General features: G+C 36.1%; 1 protein-coding gene and 1 long non-coding RNA gene across 2 annotated transcripts in view; one reads left to right on the forward strand and one right to left on the reverse strand.

The window, feature by feature from the left end:
* The window catches only part of LOC106884488 (neuronal acetylcholine receptor subunit alpha-2), a 292,828-nt gene extending 291,028 nt beyond the window's left edge, over window positions 1-1,800 (reverse strand). The window contains exon 1 of the mRNA XM_089361243.1: window positions 1,613-1,800. Coding sequence (XP_089217369.1) covers window positions 1,613-1,682 — 70 coding nt within the window. The 5' untranslated portion in view covers window positions 1,683-1,800. The remainder of the gene's footprint in view (window positions 1-1,612) is intronic.
* A 1,010-nt stretch (window positions 1,801-2,810) lies between these two features.
* LOC106884479 (uncharacterized) overlaps window positions 2,811-20,260 on the forward strand; it is a 29,119-nt gene continuing 11,669 nt past the window's right edge. Inside the window, exon 1 of the long non-coding RNA XR_001411246.3 lies at window positions 2,811-2,934. This is a non-coding gene — a long non-coding RNA (uncharacterized LOC106884479). The remainder of the gene's footprint in view (window positions 2,935-20,260) is intronic.

Below are 20,260 nucleotides of genomic sequence, written 5' to 3' on the forward strand. Positions count from 1 at the left end.
GGATACAGGAAATATATGGACATGTGCAGCCCAGCTAGTTCAGTCAGAATTTAACTGGTATTTATGTTATGGTGGGTCCCAGGAGCAATGAATTGCGTCCACGCAGCATTGATCTTACCGGAATTTTAACTGACGAAATGAAAAAAGAACGGAAGTTAATACCGTAGGACAGTTTTAGTTCGAGCCCTGTGCCTTGGGCCCGGCGTTTTGCTTTCCCCTTAATACTCTACAAACACAGGGGCCTAGAGAATCATAGAAATAACTTTTATTTTTGACTTAGTCTTAAAGCCAGCAGGTTGATGGAAATCGATGACTCCGACAACTGGGGCTAGAATAATAGCTTCAGTTGATTGGTACATTATTTCATCGATCTCAGGAATGTTGAAGTGCAAAATAGCCCTTACAAGGATTGAACTCGGGACGTAATCAATCATGAGCAAATTATTAATGGGAATTTTATCCGACGTTCTAAAGAATCTGTTAATCAATCGCCCTTATTGTCACACATAAACATAGAACATTAAATTCCAGTTCGTGTGGGCTATAGACGTATATATCGCCTCTTGTACTTAATCTAGTAACGATTCCCTGCTTAGGCACACGGAGCATCCTGTCTTTTTAGTAGGGAGCTTCAGGAAATTATATGAACATAAGTATTTCTCTCGTATCATATATGTTATTATTATCCTGCCACCCGGAAACTTCGCGATATTCGAACCCAGTATATGCCAAACAATAACAACATATTTGACACATCATTCTACTGTCTGACGTTCTACACATTACTCCTTTACAGACGAAAGCATCACAACATATAATAATAATAATAATAATAATAATAATAATAATAATAATAATAATAATAATATATATTTTTTTTGGCACAAGACAAGCAATTTTGAGCGGGGAAAACTCGAACCCAGTACTTGATTGGTTCGAATTTTCTCGACACCCGAAAGGATGAAAGGCAAGGTCGACCTTGATCTAATTTGAACACAGAACGTAGAGCCGAAAGAAAAACCGCAAAGCTTTTTGTCCTGCTTGCAAACGGTTCTGCCAGTTTCTAATACAAGCACAAGCCCTGAAATTTGGTGAAGGGGTCAGTCCCGCTGATTTTGTGGCTCCTGGTCCCCGTACGTGTGCCGATGTTTTAATTTGTTGACCTCGGACTTAGGATGAACGGTAAAGTTGGCACCGGTGATAGTAAATATTCCTGTTGATGGCGATGCCGATGGCGATGATGATAGTAATGATGATGATTATTATTTTGGTGATAATATTGATAATATCTGTTACTGGCCTGAAGGGCCCAAGATATTGAGTACAACTCGAAGACGTGTGCATTTTGTTGTCTTATGTAATAACGAAAACAAATTCCTATATTTACAATGGGGAAAGTCGGACGAGAGGGGACATTACAACAGACACGCTACAATAATAATAATAATAATAATAATAATAATAATAATAAATAGTGACAAAATTAACTGCACTAACAACAAATAATTAAAGCCTAACGGTGACAAATACACAAAGCAAAATACCTTCATCAAAAGCAGCAGCGACAAAGAAAAGAAGAAGAAGAAGAAGAAGAATTTAAAGCTTGACTTACCATCACATACCACTGTGGGGATGGTCATGACGAGAATATAGATCACATAGATTTGTAGATAATATACCATGATGTGTGAGCAGAAATATTTGTGTTCTTGTTACTGTTGTTATCGTTGAGGTGTTGTATTTATGTTGTGGTATACATAGGGATATATATGCGAGTGTGTATGATCATATATACATGTATGTATATATATATATATATATATATATATATATATATATATATATATATATATATATATATATATATATATATATAAATATATATATATATATGTATATATATATGTATATATATATTGTTTGTATGTGTATATTTTCTCCTAAGGGGGGTCGAAACCTGCTACGTCCGTCTAGTTCGATCCCTCATATATGAGGCTCAGGTCCCACCTCACTCTCTAGGTTGGTGGGGACAAAAAAAAAAAAACAAGGGTTCCTTTTTTTTTTCTTTTTCGTGTTTAAGGAAGCGAAAAAGCCAGCGAGATATATATAAGGTTAAAAGATAGAAAGAAAGAGACAAGGAGATACAGAAAGATAGAGAAAGATGAAGAGAGAGAGGGAGAGAGAGAGAGAGAGAGAGAGAGAGATAAAGAGAGAGAAAGAGGAGTGAGGAGAAATATTATGTATGTGTATAGAGGGGATAGTTTTCTGTGTAGGTGTGTTTGTGTGTGAATGTGTGTGTATACGTGCGTGCGTGTGTGTATGTGTGTGTATGTCCCCGTGTGTGTGTGTGAGCGCGTAGGTCTGTGTGTTTTCGCACGCGTGTGGATGAGTGTGTGTGTTTCTATATGTATATGTATGTGTGTGTATGCGTGAGTTTATATGTGTATATGTATACGTATGTATATATGTATATGTGTATATCGGTGTAAACAATGTAACTTAGACACTTCTAAAGAGAGAGAGAAACATATTCAGAGGGGGAGAGAGTGAGAGTGAGAGAGAGAGAGATTGAGAAAGAAAGGCAAAAAGAGAGAGTGAAGGAGAGAGGGGAAAAAGAGAGAGAGAGAGAGAGAGAGAGAGAGAGAGAGAGAGAGAAAGAGTATAACAGACAAACAGTAAATGATGGATTAACTGAATAAGAGGGTGAGGTGGAGAGATGTGATGGATTAGCTGTGAGTCTGTGTGTAGGTGTGTGTGCGCGCGAGTGAATTAGAGAGAAAGGGAGGAGGAGGAGAGAGAGAGAGAGAGATACAGAGAGAGAGAGAGAGAGAAGGTGGAAGAGAGAAAGAGAGAGATGTATCTGACAATAGTTGGTAGATTCTTTGCCGGAATTGAAACCAGTACCCTTAGCTCCACATTGTTACAGAATGCCTGGTGAGTGTAAACACAGTCAGTGTGTATATGGCTGTGTGTATAATATGTCTGTATGACCAGAGTGAACGAAGGGGAACGAAAGAAAAACGAACGAACAAAAAGAAAAGCAAAAAAGCTAAACAAATATTCGTTCAGTCGTTATTATTATGATTGTTGTTGTTTTTGTTGTTGGAGCAATTTTTTAAACTTTTTTATTGCATTCTTGTTTCATTTTATTTTGTTTGTTTTCTTTTTACATTATTCCAAAAAAACTTTCTCTTTAAAAAAAAATGGTAACGAATAATTTCCCATCTTTCTGGACTTTTCGCGTTTACTTTTGTTTGTTTGTTTGTTTCTTTCTTTCTTTCTATTCCTCTTTTTTCCTTCTTTACTCTTTCCTTCCTGCCTTTCTTTCACATTATCTTTCCTCTCTTACTCTCTCTCTCTCTCTCTCTCTCTCTCTCTCTCTCTCTCTCTCTCTCTCTTCTCCCTCCGTTCCTTTAAAATATTTTTAAATATAAATCCATCACGTTTTCTATTTTGAAAAATTCCGCACCGAATACTTTTGCAATTATTGTTCTTGTTATTGCTGTTGTTGCTGATGGGGAGGGTGGACAGGACACAGTGGCTGTTGTTGTTGTTGTTCGTGTTGTCGCAGCGCCCGTGGTGATGGCGGCGAGAGTGATTATCGTCTTGTTATTGTTCTTGTATTGGATATTTTTACGCTTTCTGTTATTGATATTATTACTTGTTACGCTGGTGTTTATTGCTGTTGTTATTGTAGTAGGAGCAGTAGTAATAGTAGTAGTAGTAGTAGTAGTAGTAGTAGTCGTAGTAGTAGTATGAGTAATAGTTGTGAGGCTGGCAGTTGCGGTGCCGCTGCTTCTTATTGTTACCGTATTCGTGAGACCTGTGTTGGCACCTACAAAGATTATTATTATTATTATTATTATTATTATTATTACTACTATTATTAGTATTACCGCTGTTGATACTACTACTACTACTACTACTACTACTACTACTACTACTACTACTACTGATAATAATAATAATGATAATGGTAATACAAGTTGTTATTGTAGCAGTGATAATGTTATTAAAGATGTATTTGTCTTTTGTATTTGTCGCTGTTTAAATTGTTGTTGTTGTGGCATTTGTTGTTGTTGTTTTGTGGGAACACTAGCACAGCTGCTGCTGCTGCTACTACTACTGCCTCTGCTAATGCTATTCGTACTACTGCTGCACCTGTCGCTGCTACGGCAGCTGTTTGTGGTTGTTCTTCTTGCCGTTGCTGTCGTCCGTTGCCGTCGCCACTGCCGATGCGGTGATGTTATGGCGGCGTCGTGCCGTTCGAACTGTGATATTGGTGGTGGTGGTGGTGTTGGTGGTGGTGGTGGTGTTGGGGTTTCTCTGTTGCTGTTTCCCTTCTGACGCCAGCTTCATCTACGAAGACGATGTCAAACACATTTACTCTCCTTCTTAATCTCTCCCTTCACAGAGAGAATAACAGCGTGGTCTCTTACCAGGTTCCTCCATCTGATCACATTGGAGAAAAAGAGAGAGAAAAAGAGTGAGTGAGAGAAAGAGAGAGAGAGTGGGGGAAAGAAAGTGAAGGAGAGACAGTCGGAGAGTATAATGTAAAATGTGGGAGAAATACACCCATCGAATGAAACGGACAGAATTACATACCTGCAACAAACATACACACACACACACGTGTGTATATATATGTGTGTGTATATACATGTATATGTGTGTGTGTGTGTATATATATATATATATATATATATGTGTGTGTGTGTGTGTATGTGTATAGTCATGTGTCTATGCATGCATGCTCGTATGTGTGTGCATGCGTATGTTTGTATAACTGGGGATTGAGAGCCGACAAATTAAAGCAGGTAAAACATCTTGCGTGTACGCATGTATGTATGCATATATATATATATATATATATATATATATATATATATATATATATACATGCACACACATATTTCTATATACCTGCATAGATATATGTGCATACACCTGTACATATTTACTATATGCATACACACACACACACACACACACACACACACACACATATAATGTATGTATGTATGTATGTATGTATGTATGTATGTACGTATACGAATGTAAGTATGTACATATATGAATGTATGTGTATGTACGAATGCACAGAAGGAACAAAAGTGGGGATAGAAAATCATTTATTTCCGTTTGGTTTTTATTTTATTTTTAATTCATTCATTTGTAATACAACAACAACAACAACAGCAATAATAACAATTTTGATTTTACTGTCTTTGTTGTTGTTGTTGTTGTTTCTGTTGTAGTTAATGGGATTATCAATATCGGGAGATAAACCTGTCATTAAATTACTTAATCTTTATGTTTTGTATGTTAAATATTGTTTATTTAGTCTCGTTTCACAGTCAGTTGTCAGCGTCACACACACACGACACACACAACACACACACAACACACACACACACACACACACACACACACATACACACACACACACACACACACACACACACACACACACACATATATATATATATATATATATATATATATATATATGCATACATACGTATATATATATATACATATGCATATATATATATATATATATATATATATATATATATATATATATATGCATATATGTACATATATATGCATGTATGTATATATATATATATATGCATGTATGTATATGTATTTTATATATACATATATATAAATATATATATATATCTACATATATATATATATATATATATATATATATATATATATATATATATATATATATATATATATGTATGCGTGTATATATGTATATATATATATATATATATATATATATATATGTATATATATACATACATACATACATACATATATATATATATATATTTATATATATATATATATATATATATATATATATATATATATATATATATATATATATATATATATATATATATATATATATATATATATATATATATATATATATATATATATATATATATATATATGGTCGTGAAATTAACATGCAAGTTGCTGATCGCTAGAGAGAAACGTGTACCCTTAACGTAGTTCCGGGGGAGATTCAGCATGACACAAGACCTAGATCTTGAACTTTCTAAATTACGCTTGTTCTCTTCAGTTAGATTCACCTAAACAAAGTTTCGAATGTTGCTACATCAGCACCAGTTAACAGACCGGGAACAGTGAAAAAGTTTTCAAAGGCAAAATTTAAAATTGCGATACAAGTAAATAGGCAAGATTAAATTTTTTTGTGTTCGCCGCCCACAAACGTTTTTGCCAGTATATAAACAGTTTAGTATAGCGTCGTGTATATATATATATATATATATATATATATATATATATATATATATATATATATATATATATATATATATATATATATATATATATATGTACATATATATGTACATATAGTTTCTTTAACTTATAATCATTAAATTATACATATATAGAACGGGTTTCTTTCATATCCGTTCAGAAGCATTTAATCTTTTCGAGGCTATAGTAAATGACATTCGCTCAAAGTGCCACGAAGTTCGACTGAACTCGAAACTACGTGGTTGGGAAACAGCCTTCTTGACACACAGCGACGCCTCTCCCTATATCTATATCTATATTTATCTCTCTCTCTATCTCTCTCTCTCTCCCTCTCCCCCCCCCCCCTCTCTCTCTCTCTCTATATATATATATATATATATATATATATATGCATACTAAATGTGTGTATGTTCCTGCGTGTGTTTGCGTGAGAGTAATAGAAGAGCACAATTTTACTCACTGAAGTTCCGAAATTTAACCAAAACTCCGGTGATAATCCTGTAATGTAATTTCGAGCGGGTTATATTTTAAATTTTAAACAGAATATATCATGTGACAATGTTTTCGAAAACGAAATTTCGTATAATAAAATACCATTACACATTCGATTGTGCAGCCCTATATCGATATACAACACTCTGCTCAGAGTGTATCGTGTTCCTATAGTGATTTAATTTTCGAAATTAATAACTGGCTAATCTTGACTCTGATACGCCCCAACATGTATAATAATAAAATAAATATACATTACTGTTTCTACTTCGCGGATTTTCGCCTATCGTGGGGACTTTTGGAACGTAACACCCGCAATAGTCGAGGGATTGCTGTATAAATCTGGGCCAAAGCTATACAAGTTATTCACAGTGAAAAAGTATATCTGTTTTATTTATCTTTTGCCCACAATATAAATGACACATGATATGAAAGAAATATTTATGAATTTACTATGTAATGTTACTTCCTCTATAGAGCGTTCGGTTTCGAAGCCCGTAACCTTTCATCGCGCATGTTTCAAAATATAGAATCCCTTTTTGATCTACGCCATAAACTATCAGTCAAGTTGAGTTGAGATAAAACCTCACCGAAGCGGGCAATATATTGCAAAACACACTTTTATATCCGTGGAAAATAAAATATAATGACTAACAATATAAATATGTGTGTGCGGTGTGATATCTTCCGTGCCATTTCCTGCTCTTTCTTCTTGAAACAAACGCAGAAACTATTCAAACTTTTTACCAATGGCGCTTTTTGTTAGAAGTTGTAGGAGCAGCAGCGGTAGTAATCGTCGTATATGTTCTTGTTGTTGTTGTTCTTGTCGTACTTGTAATGACCAGCGTCCAGTTATGTTTCTCTATTGTAGACATCCTGTCGTCTCGTCATCGCTGTAACCTTGACAAGAGATGAACCAGTGTAAGATGATAAGGAAAAGAGAAAGGGCAGCAGAAATGGATGATGGGGTGGGGGACGGAGATGAGGGGAGAAGGTACAGAAGCAGCAGCAGCAGCAGCAGCTGTAGTGCCACGTGGTAGCAGCGATAGCAACATGTGTAGGAAAATACATCGTTGGATCTGTGAGAAAGACGAGAATATAATATAGAAATAGATAGCGGTTTAATAGAATGATGGAACGGCAGAATGACGGAATATGGAATGAAGAAAGAATAAAGTAGGGCTTGTACAGAATATCTTGTATGCATGAAGGCGTGTGTAATTCTACTGGTGTGTGTGTGTGTGTGTGTGTGTGTGGTAAGTGTAGCTTGCTTACCAACCATATGGTTCCAGGTTCGGTCCGACTACGTGGCACCTTCAGCAGGTGTCATCTAGAATAACCTCCGGCTGACCAAAGCCTTGTGACTGAATTCGGAAGAAGGAAATTGAAAGAAGCCCGTCGTATACGTACATACACACACACACACACACACACACACACACACACACACTCACACACACACACACACACACACACACACATATATATATATATATATATGTGTGTGTGTGTGTGTGTGTGTGTGTGTGTGCATGTGTTTAATATTTATTGTGTATGAATATCTGTGATTGTGCGCATTTGCTGTATATATGTGTGTGTGTATGCATATGTATAATCGATAGATAGTGTTTGAAGTATATTTGCTTGTGTATGTATTCATGTGAGTATTAGCCTTGCTGTGTGTGTGTGTGTGTGTGTGTGCGAGCTTTATTGTATGCGAGTGCGTTTCATGTATGTTTTTTTAGCTGCTGTGTATGTGAATGCGCGCATGAAATTATCTGTGTGTTTACCTACACATTGGAACAGTGCAGTGTGTGTGTGTGTGTGTGTGTGTGTATTTGTTACGATTTGCACGTGTGAATAGTATATATACCCATTCCTTTACACACACGCACACACGCACACAGACACACAGACACACACACACAAGCACACATATATGTGCGTAGAGGGTGAGCGGTAGTGATGCATATAAACACAATCAAGGTTCATGCTTATGCATGCATGTGTGTGATGCCTATATATATATATATATATATATATATATATATACATGTTTCCTGAGTCAGTGTGTGAATGTCTGAGCGCTATGTGCGCGCGCGCATGCGTGTGTGTGTGTGTGTGTCTGTGTGCGTGTTGCGTTTGTTTGGCAGAAAATACCTCACAAATGATAATTACAGCAATTGATGGTTGTGATGTGATGGTAGTGGTTATGCTAATGGTATTAGTGGTAGTGTTAGTAGCAGTAGTAGTAGTCGTATTATTATTATTATTATTTGTAGTAATACTAGTAGTAGTGGTGGTGGTGGTGGTGTCGGTGGAACTAATTATATTGACAGTTGCAGTATTAGTAGTAGTGGATTCAGTGGTATAGAGAGATGGTAGTACACTGCTATAGTATTGGTGACGGTGAGTGTAGTGGTACTGGTGGTAACAGTAGTGGCAGTGACAGTGGTAGTAGTGGTAAGCTTATCAGTGCTGTTGGTGGTGTTGATGTTGTAGTTAGTTGTTCAGATGACAGTGGTTCTATAAGTCGTAGTACTGTCTGTGGTGGTTTTGGTGGTCGCAGTTCTAGAGTGATTCATAGTAATCGTGGTAGTGGTGGTGGTTGTGGTGGTTGTGGTGGGGGTGTGTTAGCATGCATGAATGAAGCATGCAGTGTGCAGTTGCATGTTTAAGTGGTAAATACTGCAACAGCAGCAGAAAATGGTGGCTGTCAATGCAGTGTAGGTAACTTTACCTACATACACACGTATGCACACTGACTCGCACACACACATACACATTCACACCAAAACATACGCACACATACACAGGTGTCTATTTATCGAGCAAGCTAGCAATGAATATATACAAGTATGTATTAAATGTATGGCTATATTTGTATATATATATGTATGAATATATATGTATATATAATATATGTATGTAAATATATCCTTATATTTCGGGATGGTCATTTTTGGGGGTCAAATTCATAATGATATGTATATATCCGATATATATATATATATATATGTATATATATATATATATATATATATATATATATATATATATATATATATATATATATATATATATATATATATATACGTGTATGTGAGTATATACACACAGACACAAACGCACAAACACGCTCACACATTCGCTCTGGTAAAGCAAAACTGACAACAGGGCAAAACATTAATTGTAATTATGTACCAAACTGCTCATTAACTATTTAATAATTATTACTAAATGCATATAATTTATGTATAGGTTGCAATTAATGAGGTACATCAAGAGACAAAACAGAATAAAACAATAAAATGACTTGAAACTTTAAAATAATTGTTGAAATTCTTTACCAAAGCTCTGCCCTGAAGCCTCCTACAAGAGAGCAACAACAGTTGGGATGTATCTGCTCTCATGTCTGTAACCCCTGTTTTATATTCCAGCCGGTTCGCCAATACTTATTTCATACACGTCAGTTAATGTCAGTTAAATGAGTAATTTCCTCTCCTTGTCTGATTATAATGTAGCTATCATTAGTTTCTTTAATTCTTCATTGTAAGTATGTAGACTTACGTGTTTTGAGGGTGGTGGCCATATCTGTTTCTGACCACGGTTCAGATTGCGATTCTTTAACATATTAAATCATTGTGCGTCGACAAATAGTGTGTCACAAATAGTGTCGCACTAATAGTTTCTTTTCTACTCTAGGAACAAGACCCCAATTTTTTGGGCAGGGTCCAGTCGATTGGATCGACCCCAGTACGCAAGTGGTACTTAATTTATCGACCTCGAAAGGATGAAATGCAAAGTCGACCTCGGCGGAATTTGAACTCAGAACGTAAAGACAGATGAAATACCGTTTCTGCCAGCTCGCCGCCTTGTGTCTCACTAATAGTGTCTCACAAATGTGTCCACAGATAGTGTCTCACATGTGCCTGGGTGCGTCGCAACCCAACAACGAATAGTTCGATTCGATATTCTTTTCGTTGAACCTTCTCGACAGTCCCTTCTCTTGCCCCGTTATATGGAGCTGCTGTTACCACATTTGGATACGCCTGCTGCCTTGTAGTCATAGTACAGGATAACACATGATGTTTGCATCTCTGCACTGCTCTGGATGATGTCGGTTTCAAATTTTGGCACAAGGCCAGCAATTTTGTGGGAGTTGATAAATCGATTACATCGATGTTAGTGCTCAACAGGTACTCATTTTATCGACCCCTAAAGGATAAGAGACAAAATCAACCTGGGTGGAATTTGAACTTAGATCGTGACGACGGCCATAATAATGCTAAGCATTTTGCTCGGAATGCTAAGGATGTTTCCAGTTCACCGCCTTAAGTGCATTAAATGAGGCTTGACACTGCCATACTCCTGTCCAATTGGGGTCCCCTAGCCTCACCTGCTGCTATGGTAGGCTTTCATGGAGGATAACCTTTCATTTTCGTTTGACTGATGAGGGCAAATCGCTCAGCTAGGACGGCACATATTGTGAGATCTCCAGTGCCAAAACTTGCTCGTCTCTAAATCCAAAGCAAAGGAAGAAAACATGATTCAATAACTGTCAGTGAGAGACAGATTCATCATCACGCCACCCTTTTTGAAACCCTCTGCAACCTGAAACCTAGAACTGCTCTTCTCCAAATTGCATTTGTAGCTGTTCCAATGGCAGGAAGAGCTCAGCAAGGTAGGGAGCTTGACCCAAGAGATTCCTGGTGGTTCTTCACATCAATGGCTTTACCATTCTGTTCGTGTGACGTAAGTGAGACATGTTATTCAACAACGATATTTTGGATTTGTTTATTTCAATAATGTCTCAGTCAGAGTAAACAGGAAGAGAATTCTGAGAGAAAGAGAATTCCTGAGAAATTCCGAAAATGTTCACGTACACTGCCAAGTGGTCAATATCGGATTATTAATTGCAGCCGTCTATACACGTTCAAGCACACACACACACACACACACACACACACACACACACACACACACACACACACACACACACACACACACACACACACACACACACACACACACACACACACACAGAAGGAAAGAGAGAAATACATACACACAAACTAAGAAACATATATTTCGACACACACAAACGTAAAGACGTACACACACACACTCCTATATATATATATATATATATATATATATATATATATATATATATATATATATATATATATATATATATATATATATGTACACACACACACACATATATATACATATGAACGTGTATATATCATAAAAGTGTATATGTGACTGAGTATGAATTCGTAAATCTCTCATTTTCTCTCTTTCTGTATATATATATGTGTGTGTTTGTGTGTATGGATTCATATATATGTATGTGTGCGTGTGCATGTACATACGTATAAATACATGGATAAATATAAGCAGAGACCAGTCGAGGTTTTTATTGGATTTATTCTGTATACACCTGACGACTATATTTAATTCGTCACCGTTCACATCCATGCTAGACACATTGTTAGTCGTATACACCGCCTACCACTATTCTATTGCTAAATAAATTATGTTCTAAAATCGGAAATACATCGCTCTGTTGATTTTACACTTCTTAAACTTTCCCATTTCGAAGTTCCTTTCTAAGAGTCTCTCGGATTGCCTTCTCTTGCATTTCGTCTAATTTCGCGTAATTCAATTACTACCTTACCAAAGTTTCCCATACTTTTTTACGACATTTTGTGTTATATATTTGATAGAATATTGTTTTATTTTGGTCCTTCCTACTTCTCTCATTTCAATATACTTGTTAGTTTTATATAAATTTAGCATTCTCGGTTGTTTGTTTTAAAGATGACATAGTAACCTCCATCTTGAAATGAAAGACATATTTTAATAATAACATCTTGAACCGGATCTAGTTTCGAATTATAAGCCTTTACTTCTAAGCCTATAAAGTTCGTATTTGAATTCAGCTCAGTAATTCGTTCACATCCAGAAATGAAGCACCTGCTGACGACGGCAGATATCACCGATCGAAATAATATGTAGATATAAAGATTGAAGAAGGGTTTCTCTTTAAAGGTATCGTTTACAGATCAAATAATTCGGATTATTAAAATTCATCTTCGAAACTTACAGGGAGTGAGAGAGAGGGGTGGGGAAGAGGAAGAACCGTGTAGTTTAATCATGAGACTATGTACAAAGCGATGCTGGATGCATGTTTATGAATCGACTCATAGGAGAGGAAGAGACAGAAGGAGAGAGAGAGAAAGAGAGAGAGAGAGAGAGAGAAAGAGAGAGAGAGAGAAAGATAGAAAGGGGTAGAGAGAATGAGAATGAAATAGAGAGAGAGAGAGAAAGAGAGAAAGGAAAGAAGGAATGAGACAGAGAGGGAAAAATAGAGATCTGTTGTTTAACACTGCGTCTCTTTACACATCAACCTAAATGTATGTCTATGAATCTTGTCCCAATTTATTTAAACAGTGCTTAATAATTTGAAATCCGAAATTATTGATTTGAAAAACTGTCGACGATGCACCAGACAACTAAGTAGTTCACATAATTTTGCTGAAAATGTATATTTTGTTGTTTAACCTAAGGTGGGTCCAGTGAACCAAACATTGTAACCGTGACCAACAACAATATTGAAGATGTATCATCATGCCGCTAGATTTTCATTCTGTCCATTGGCAGAACAATAACTAGAATCAAGTTAAAGGAGAAATGTTTCATTGTTCAATATTCAATGAAAACCTTTTGAGAAGTATCGTAACAAAGACGACATATTTCGTGTATTGAGGTGATATGTTATGGAGGATTTTATTTGGAAATTGTAAGGAATTTCAGCAGCAGAGTAGTGTGAGGGAAGTGGCCTGAAGTATGGACAAAAAATGAAAGCAAAATGAAAGCTGTACCATGAAATCTCTCTTGCTCCCGTGTCATGTCTTACCTGTAAGGGTTCCAAAAGCACCAAACGATTATTGTTCCCAATTCTCCCAACTCTGCTCTCTGGATTAGGTGGAAATCTTTTGTTATGGTTGTTTTGAAAGTTGGAATCCACCTTGAAAGGTCAACGACTTCAGACGATAGAACACATCGAAGGAAAATGCTTGCGACAAATGTCACTTCTCTAACATTAAAGAAGAAGAAAAAACCTCGTTCAAAGAGACGTTCCGAAGCTGGAAAAAATTTCTTGTGAACAGTATATCTTCAGTAGTAACTACAAATTGAAGGAGACGAGTCATTATATTAGAAGAAAAGTAATAAATTTGTTTTAAAAATGTTCAGTGCTATGAGAGAAAACATTAAACCTCTAATAAACCAGAAGCTAATTATATTAGTTAAATGAAGTTTCGATAAATATAGGAAGTAAAAAAAAAAAGCAGCCGATGAAATGCAGAAGGCCAGAGACCAAGGGTCAAGGATATAGGTCAGCAGAAAAGAAATTTGTTGTAGGTTAGTAAGCTATGGATTAGTTGTGACTGAGCAGAACGTTAGTAGCAGTTTATCACCAGAGAATGATTTAGCACAAACCAAAGACCGGTTTTCGTTTGCTATTAAACTGTAGCGACAACTTAGAGAAGAATACAGTGCACATGTCAACATTCAGTGAATCGGGTTTGCGCTCCATCGAGGGCACCATTAATTTCTATCTATCTGTCTATCTCTCTATCTGTCTGACTGTCTGTCTATCTATCTATGTTTCTTTCTTTCTTTCTTTATTTGATCCATTCTTTGTTTCTCTCATTCTTTTTAAACATTGCTCAAATATCCAGTTTAATCTTGGGTGGAGTAAAAGAAAGGTTAGTAACCCCATGCAATATGCATTCATATGTACACAAATGCGCGCGCACAAAAACACGCACGCACAAAAACACGCACGCAAACACATACACACACACGCGCGCATGTGTGTGTGTGTGTTGGATTAAATTGTATGCCACGTGAGTTTTTTGAGAAAAAGTTATTGCCTTCGGCGCTTATCTATTTCCTGTTTCTAAAGAAATGCTCCAAAGCAACCACTATGTCGTCTTCCATTTCTCACAGCGCAACATAATCAACTGAGAAAGAGAGAGAGAGTGTGTGAGAGAGAGAGAAGGTGGGGTGGGAAGAGGAGAGAGAAGTGACAGAGGAGAGAGAGGTTGCCGTCCTTCATCATTCGACATTTAAAGATCAAATACCTGTTTGTGCTCGGTTGATTTGGAACTCAATTTCAGTTCCCAAAATTTGCTCTTAGGCGTTGCCTCTTTACAACTGCGTCCGCAGCCAGTAAATTTAAACCGTAAAGATGGCAATAGGCTGGTTCTTATCAAAATTTTCCCGTTTCTAAGCGCTAATTCTCTTGTCTAGGATGCTTTCTGCCGGATTGTTTTCTCCGGAGGTGCAATCAACAACAATCGGTGTTAGGTCCGCCCTACATCACCTGACAGCCGAAACATTGCAAATAGATAGGTTTGTTTTCATTCCTACGGCTGGAGAAATTTCCGGCGTCCTTCGACCCCCACCCCACGCCGACCCACAAACCTATTCAGTGTGGTTTGTCTTGAGATTGCTCTTCATAGGAATGCGTTCCATGATGTGGATTGCCAATCTTAACACAAATCTCCCATTATTCCGCTGGGTATTGCATTCCCCATTCCTTTTTCCGTAGACAATGAATCATTTACATGCCGAAAGGTAATATAGATTCTCAGGAAATTTCAAATGTATTTCCTCAATTCTAGCTGCATTACAGTATTTAGATTCCGAGAAATGGCAGCAATAACAAAAATAACAAAATTACAAGTAGAATATGATAGACAAGGAAGAAAATAGGATAAGTTTCAATGTGCAAATACGGATTAATTTAAAAATAACGAGTTAAAGGTATCGAATTTCTGGTAGGGGGGGGGTACGAATAGGAACAAAATACACGAAAGAGAGAAAAGGAAATCGTTGGATTGAGAATATAAGAGACAAGATGAGAAAAGAGAATAAGTTATATTAGACATGAGTGTGTGAGTGCGCATCTGTATAGATATATGTGTGAATTTGTATCCATATATATATATAATTAGATATGCTTCAACACACACACACACACACACACACATACACACACACATATATATATATGCACACATGTATATATATCGAGATAGATCTGTCTCTCTCCTTATATATATTTGTATATATATTGTATATTATATATATACATACATAAATGCATACATATATACATATATATATATATATATATATATATATATATATAATAGAGTTATTAATATTTCTAAGTCTCTCTAAAGGAGACTACGGCAGCGGTACTGGAAATTAATAGTTATCGCCAAGCCAACATGGCAGTCCCAAAATTAGGACGAAAGCTGCCGTGAATTAGCTCCAAGAAGCCATCGCCTCTAGCTAGCTATGTGACACACGAAACCTGTGTCCTTTATAACCTTCGAACAGGGGAGGTCAGCAGTGTCCCCCTGCTGGTTTGGCATCTGCAGACTAGACTAGTTTCAGGGTGTTGCCCCTTGTCAATGCAGAGTAGCCAAGCCTTAGCCAGGCGGCGCTGCTGACTATCTGCTCGAAGGTTATTTATCTAATTTCAGTGGAATCTATCCACTGGTTTTCAGAAATAGAGTTATTAATATTTCTAAGTCTCTCTAAAGGAGACTACGGCAGCGGTACTGGAAATTAATAGTTATCGCCAAGCCAACATGGCAGTCCCAAAATTAGGACGAAAGCTGCCGTGAATTAGCTCCAAGAAGCCATCGCCTCTAGCTAGCTATGTGACACACGAAACCTGTGTCCTTTATAACCTTCGAACAGGGGAGGTCAGCAGTGTCCCCCTGCTGGTTTGGCATCTGCAGACTAGACTAGTTTCAGGGTGTTGCCCCTTGTCAATGCAGAGTAGCCAAGCCTTAGCCAGGCGGCGCTGCTGACTATCTGCTCGAAGGTTATTTATCTAATTTCAGTGGAATCTATCCACTGGTTTTCAGAAATAGAGTTATTAATATTTCTAAGTCTCTCTAAAGGAGACTACGGCAGCGGTACTGGAAATTAATAGTTATCGCCAAGCCAACATGGCAGTCCCAAAATTAGGACGAAAGCTGCCGTGAATTAGCTCCAAGAAGCCATCGCCTCTAGCTAGCTATGTGACACACGAAACCTGTGTCCTTTATAACCTTCGAACAGGGGAGGTCAGCAGTGTCCCCCTGCTGGTTTGGCATCTGCAGACTAGACTAGTTTCAGGGTGTTGCCCCTTGTCAATGCAGAGTAGCCAAGCCTTAGCCAGGCGGCGCTGCTGACTATCTGCTCGAAGGTTATTTATCTAATTTCAGTGGAATCTATCCACTGGTTTTCAGAAATAGAGTTATTAATATTTCTAAGTCTCTCTCTATATATATATACATATATATACACACACACACATATATATATTTGTGTGTTCGTTTGTGGGTGCGCCTTTGTGTGTGTGTGCGTGTGTGTCTGTCTGTCTGCGCGTGTGTGTCAAGAAATTAAAACGAACAGCATTCAGTTTGACGCTCAGCAGTTCTGAAACGAATGATAACTTGCATACCAGCATATGGTTTTATATATATATATATATATATATATATATATATATATATATATATATATATATATATATATATATATATATATATATATATATATATATACATATAATAATACAAAAAAAAGCAAAAGAAGAGAAAAACAGAAACAAAACACATAGACATATAACCAGATAGATATATAAGAATATCAGAATATCGATAGACAAGAGAGCTTAAGTAACCGCATAGAGAATGTCTCGTACCATTACAGCGTCAAAGCTAAGAGGAACACGTACGAAAAGATTGACGCAGATTTATTTGTCAATCAAGATAATCTTATAATTCAGTTCTTTACTCCATTTCTTAATTTATGTTGGGATCCATGTGATAGCACGTTCAGTCACGTGTTACTACATGGTGATAATTTCTCTTTTTAAGCTGGGAGATATTATTTCATTTTAGAGAAGTTACAGAATATGATGTCGAGTTTAAATCAATGTTGACCGCCCTCAGAAAACGTGGTAATAACGTCGTCGTAACGTTGATGTAGTGATTCTATATGTATATATATATATATATATATATATATATATATATATATATATATATATATGTGTGTGTGTGTGTGTGCGCGCGCATAATCCTACATGTAGATTTACACATGTATTTCAAAGAAAAGTGAAATAAAAAAAAGGAAAAATATATATATAAAAACAAATTAACCAATGAAAAATGAACGAAAACTTACAAATTGATTTCTATATTTAATAGTTTGGGGTTTGAAATTTAAATTAAAATATGTTTACGTAATATGGTAAACAAGTTCACTGCACTAAAAAATGAAACGGCATTTCTGAAGAAAGACATACATAGGCGCAGGCATGGTTGTGTGGTTAGAATCTTGCTTCCCAACCACATGGTTCCCCGTTCAGTCCCACTGCGCGTCACCTTGAGCGAGCCTCAGACCGACCAAAGCCTTGTGAGTGGATTTGGATGACAGAAACTGAAAGAAGACCATCGTATATATATATGTTTGTGTGTTTGTGTTTGTCTCCTCACCGTTGCTTGGCAATCGATGTTGGCATGTTTACTCCTTAAATTAGCGGTTCAGCAAAAAAGTCCAATAGAAGAAGCACTAGGCTTACAAAGAATAAGTCCTGGGGTCGAATTGTTCGACTAAAGGCGGTGCTTAATATTTAAGAGTTGGAGACAATATGCTGCAAATCATCTTAGAAATCTAATGATGATGAACTATCTCTCTGCGCCTCATTCTTAACTCCCACTATCCCTCTATGTCACTCTAAATCATAATATGCTGTACCTATGCATTTTTTTACTAAATCTCATTCTGCCACGGAAATACCAAGGAGAAACAACGTGATTGTTTTGGTTGCTGATATAAGTTGCGCTACAAAACAAAAATGGTTTACGTTGGAAAACTGTACAGTTGGCTGCGTTCGAGGAGAGCGGTTTATTTTATATTGATGTAATGTTTTCATTGCTACACATTTTCCTTCCAAGCACTACAGTAAACAGCAGACGTGAGCTAAGACGTTAAAATTAGTGCGCATGCAATCTACGCCAAGCATCGTTACTCTACGTTCTATAGATTGGTTACTACGAGAACAGTCCGGATACTTATTAACCAGACCACATATTGTCGAAGCGGACACAATTCTGAAAATATGAATATATATATATATATATATATATATATATATATATATATATATATATATATATATATATATATATATATATATATATATATATATACATATATATATATATATAAACATGCAGGGTGTTTACTGTATGGTAATAAAAACCTTCCTGGCAGAGACGTGAAATGAATTGTTTTTCAAGGGTGCCGTTCGAAGTAGATACAGCTATAAATAATACCGTATAAAAATCGGAGAGAAAGAGCCGAAGGCTGCCTTCAGGACACGAAACTACATCTTTTAAAAACATGACAGACGTCGTACCAATATACCAAATCAATCCTTCAAGTTTATCGATTTCATATACTTTGTTCTCAGCAGTGAGGATTGTATATATTATTTAGATCCTCAGAATTTTAAAGCTAATTTTTGATGGGGCGGGGGAGGCGTTCCCAATTGAAACATTATCAACAGTTGGAATTTTATACTATTATAAAATTGTTTGACAGTCATTACTGCTTAGGGACGAAATTAACCTATCATCATATTTTCGGGTATATCATTTATTGGTTACTTTGGTACATTAATTGCTAACGATTCGCGGCGAAATTGACACGGGTAAGGGAACAAAAGAGGATAGATTATTTCTGCTCGATAAACTAGTAAACCATCAATTTTATTGCATTTGCCTGCAATTGTATTTTGCAGAAAAACTCTAAATTTACAAAATTATTCAATTTATTATAAGATGTTTTCTCTTTTCAGAGATATTTTCACTTTGTAAGGTAAATATTTGGCAACGAATCACAAATGTAAAATTAATTATTAAACTCATTAATGTAATTGGTTTTCTATATTATCTCTTCTCGAGTCTATTCAACTGAACTATTTCACTTTTAACATTGAACTGTGGTTGCTTTATCTGCTAATGTACGTGGATAACTGCTCCACATAAACACACCTGCGTACATATTCCGCCTTACGTACAGGAAATACACACACATGCGCACACGCGGATACAAACATACATATACATAAATATACTTACACACATACATACATATATACCTATATAATTTTCCTAATGTACTTCCGTTAACCTGGTACTCATTTAAACTAACAATATTCATTTATAAATGCATATATATATATATATATATATATATATATATATATATATATATATATATATATATATATATATATATATATATATGTATATATATATATATATGTATATATATATATGTATATATATATATATATATATAT

The sequence above is a fragment of the Octopus bimaculoides genome, chromosome 12 (assembly GCF_046866305.1).
Source record: "Octopus bimaculoides isolate indiv1 chromosome 12, ASM4686630v1, whole genome shotgun sequence".
Taxonomy (NCBI): Eukaryota; Metazoa; Mollusca; class Cephalopoda; order Octopoda; family Octopodidae; genus Octopus; species Octopus bimaculoides.